General features: G+C 56.7%; 1 protein-coding gene across 1 annotated transcript; it reads left to right on the top strand.

Annotated features, from left to right (window-relative positions):
* Window positions 1-862: 862 nt before the first annotated feature.
* Window positions 863-3,144, top strand: Gadd45b (growth arrest and DNA damage inducible beta). Its single transcript, XM_008837090.3, has 4 exons — window positions 863-1,160; window positions 1,276-1,377; window positions 1,852-2,074; window positions 2,395-3,144. Exons 1-4 carry the CDS (start codon window positions 1,117-1,119, stop codon window positions 2,506-2,508), a joined length of 483 nt encoding a protein of 160 aa, XP_008835312.1. The 5' UTR covers window positions 863-1,116; the 3' UTR covers window positions 2,509-3,144.
* The last annotated feature ends 1,174 nt before the right edge of the window (window positions 3,145-4,318 follow it).

Genomic DNA, 4,318 nt, shown 5'->3' with positions numbered 1-4,318 from the left:
GCCTCGCCTCTTCCCCAAGATTCCCTTAGGTCTCTGCAGCCCTTGTATCTGGGGGAAACTCTAACCTCTAAGGCATCTCCTGAGACCACCTGGCAACTTTTATTGGGCGCTTCCTGTTTACCTTATTTTAGTTCATCCCCCCCCCCCGTCCCTCCGTAAGGACGGTGTGCGTCCTCAAAGCACGGTGCTGGGGACCTTATCTTCGTGGTCCTTACTTTTGGAGGGATCCTCCGACGCCTCAAACTTATTGAGCGCTTACTGTATCCCCCTGACGTAGTTTAATGCGCTCACCGACCCTACAAAGCTGGGGCTGTTGACTGCATAAGTCAACTAAGGTCTGGGGTCGCCAGAGATGGGAAAGATACACCCGCCCCCAAATAAACCACGACAGCCTACTGGGGATCAAGCTGCAAACGAAGCTCCCTTTTTCCGTGCACCCTTTTTTCTTGCAGAACCTGGGAATGGCTGGAGTTGGGGACTCTCCGGGGACAGGGAGGGGAATCCAGACATCCCACCCCGAAAGTCCAGACCAGCCTCGCGCGCTGGAAACCCCGCGCGCGCCCTGCGTGGCGCGGCTGCCGGGAAATCAGGACAAAAACTTCTGTTTTTTTGTCTCCGTGTGTGGTTTTTTTCTTCTCTGGCAGTCGCCAGTGCCCCAGTTCCCTCCTCCCAGCTCGCACCCCCACGTGGGGCTCGCAGCCCTCCGCGCCCCGTCCCTGCCCAACGTTTCACCAATCACAGCGCGGACTTCTCTGGCCTTTGTGTGTCTACCAATGGGAGGGGAGCTCCGTCCTCGCTATGCAAATGTAACCACGCCCCTCAACGTGCAACTAGATATAATCCGGCTCCAGGGCTGACCCGCCGCTCATTCTGCAGAAATCTTGGACGCGGTCGCTTCTCTGGAATCCTTGGATTAATTTGCTGAGGACATTTTGCAAACTTACTTGTCCTGCCTTTTTCTTGGGAAAGGACATCCAGTCGCTTTCTGAAGATCTTGGACGGCTCCCATTGAGTGGGAAGGTTTATTTCATTTTTTGCTTCTCTGGGTTGGATTTATTATCACAATTTTTTGCATACTTTTTCCTTGTGGGGTCCGTTGTGGAGTATAATTACGTCATGACTCTGGAGGAGCTAGTGGCGTGCGATAACGCGGCTCAGAAGTGAGTAGAACCGGGGACCGAGGTCTCCCCTGCCTCCTGGGGACGGCAGGGCTGCCACCGATGGGATTGGGCCTTGCTCCGGACTAAAATCACCTCCTCTCCTTCGACCTTTTAGGATGCAGACAGTGACGGCCGCTGTGGAGGGGCTGCTGGTGGCGGCGCAGCGTCAGGATCGCCTCACGGTGGGGGTGTACGAGTCGGCCAAACTGATGAATGTGTGAGTCAGCAACCCCTTCTCCCCCCCTTTTTTTCCCGGGCGTGGGTGGGGGCGTCCCTCGGATGCACGCAGGGTTTTGCACCGACCTTAGGGGACTTTCCCACAAAACGCTCCGTGTCAGTGGAGGTCAACATTTCTCTGGGATGTCTGGGGGTGTCCTACAGAACCCTGACATTGCGAGCTATTGATTTTAATATTTACTTTTACAAGGCAAAATCCCATTAACTTTGAGCTGTGGGTCCTCCCCTCCCCCACGACCCCCAGCATTTGCGCAGTCCACCTCCCTAGCAACCCGGCTGCTGCCAGCGGTGGGAGGGTGGGAGTTTTGCTCACTCGGGGTGCACCGTGGGTCTTGTTACCACCTAAACCACCCCCATGACATTGTATGCCTCCTCAGTATGCTCTCTCTCGGACACTCCCCCCACCCCCAATAACCAGGTCTAATGCACACCCCACTGTTTCTCTCGCCCGCAGGGACCCGGACTGCGTGGTCTTGTGCCTCTTGGCGATGGACGAGCAGGAGGAAGAGGACATCGCGTTGCAGATCCACTTCACTCTCATCCAGTCCTTCTGCTGTGACAACGAGATTGACATCCTCCGCGTGTCTGGCATGCAGAGGTTGGCCCAGCTGCTGGGGGAACCTGTCGAGACGCTGGGCACCACCGAGGCCCGGGACCTGCACTGCCTGCTGGTCACGGTGAGCCTGCCTCTCGCTCTTTCTCTCCCGCCTCTGCCCCAGGGTACCGCAGTCCCGTGTTTGTCAACATAGCTGAGCTGGCCCATCCTGCACCAGCTCACAGCCCAACCACGCTTGGCATGTTCCGTGGGCAGCCTGGTCACATGTGCAGCCTGGTTGGTCACCCGGGCAGCTATTTTGAGCCTGCATGTTTGTCCCCTCCACCTGTCCACCCGAGTGAGAAATTCTTCACTGACCCCCTAGATCACCCACTAAACCCCATTTCCCCCCTCACCGAACTCCTACATCACCCGCTAAATCCTCCCCATTTTTCCCCACAGAACTACCACACAGATTCTTGGAAAAGCGAAGGCCTGGTGGAAGTTGCCAGTTACTGCCAAGAAAGTCGAGGCAATAACCAGTGGGTCCCCTATATATCCCTGGAGGAACGCTGAGGCCTTTCCACACACCCCCAACAAAGTCTAAGGCAACTGTTGAGTTGCTGACACCCTTAAAAATTTAAATAAAATTCATATTTGGCTCCCTCCCTCCCCTGGAGGAAAACCCTGGCAAAGCCATAAACCGCCCTTGACCGTGGGGAGGGACAGAGTCAGAGAGGAGGAGAGGGGAATGCGAAGCTTCCCACGCACACACTCTGGGCTGCTTGAGGCTCCTGGCCGCCATGGAGAGAAGAGGAAGAAGCAGGAAATGGGGAACCCACGCCTGCAGAGCCCGGGCCTTGTGACCCCTGCGACCCCTGTACAGAGGCTGGAGATGTGGGAGCAGTTGCCTCCCTCCCACCAGCGTGGAGAGTCTGGACTCCAAAACTACGTCAGGAGTGGGGCGAGACCCAGCGGCCCCTACCCTGTCTGAGGTATTTGAACAGTGCGCTACCTGGTCAACAGAGGGTATCCACCCTCAGGACTCGGGGGTCCGGAACCCGAACCCCGGAACTTGCAAACTGCGGATTCTTATAGACGACTATTTTGTTACTTGTGACGGACAAGATGCTTGCAGACTGATACATAGATGTATTTTTTTTTTTCAATTCTACTACAGAGAGATTGTAATAAAGTGGTGAAGCCTCCTGACTGGGCAGATTTTGGCCCCCCCTCAACCACCCAAGCCGTCCATCCCACCCGGTTTCCACACTCTCGCCAGAAAGCCTTTACGGGGGGGGCGGGGGGGACACCTAAACACTGTCGCTCTTTACTTTTTTTCTCACCGCTCCATAGCAATTAAGACCTGGGTTTATTGCGGGGCGCCTGCTGGAGCCTCTGGCTGGACCCACCTCAGGTCCGCGCCGCAATCCCCGCCGCCCCGTGCCCCCCGCCCGTAACCCCTACAGCCGGGCACACACTACCCACAGCACACGCGGTGCACTTGGCTCTGTGCCAGAGGGACCTTTGGGGAAACTTCCACCTCCCTTGGAGGCACTCCCATTTTTCACGCTCTCAAACTCCTTCCCTGGTCCAGTCTTTTATTTTCCCAAGCTAACATCAATTAGGAAGACACCCCGGGTTTCTTGGGGCGTCCCCTTCTCCCCGGTCTCCCAGCCCCACTGGACTCAGTTTACCCTTCTGCAGGGTGGGTGAGCTCCGGATCAGCGGCCTCGACCTTTCTACAGAACCCCACGTGGGTGGAAGACGCCCGCTTCCCCCCCCCCCGGGAAGCCCCGGAATCGCGCGGGGGGGGTGCCACAAAAAGGGGATCGCCAGGGGTGCAAGGTGTGGGGGAGGGGAGGAGGGGTCGGGGTGATAGGGTGCAAGGTGTCGGGGAGGCGAGAGTGGTTGGGTCGACAGATGTGCACACACAAGTGGGGCACCCCAGGCTCCTCCCAGCTGGCTGTGGTCCCCAGGCAGTTTCCAGCCTGCTCTGCCCTGGGCTTGTAACCTGCTGTTGCCCCTTTTCTGAACTGGCCTGTACTGGACTAATCGCTGGCCTCTGGGTCCCCTACCCAGTGCACATCACACTGAAAGCTTCCAGAAACAGTTGGACCCCTTGAGCCAGGAGGACCTTAGACTTTCATGCCTTGCCTCAGTTTCCCCCTCTGATAAATGTCATCCATACCAAGGTATGAATCTTCCTGAGTAAATCATTTCGAATACCTGGATTTCTGACTCAACAAGCGTCCAGCGTCTTCATTCCACAATTAAACTGATCCAGCCCCTTTTTCACCCCAAAGGAAGGCTGAGGGTCAGCTTGCAGAAGCTACAGTGGTTTGGAGTCCAGAATTCTGGGTGGATGGCTGAGCAGGAGCATGGT

The sequence above is a fragment of the Nannospalax galili genome, unplaced genomic scaffold (assembly GCF_000622305.1).
Source record: "Nannospalax galili isolate Female #2095 unplaced genomic scaffold, S.galili_v1.0 scaffold77, whole genome shotgun sequence".
In the NCBI taxonomy this organism is placed as follows: Eukaryota; Metazoa; Chordata; class Mammalia; order Rodentia; family Spalacidae; genus Nannospalax; species Nannospalax galili.
This window is presented reverse-complemented; position numbering and strand designations above follow the sequence as displayed.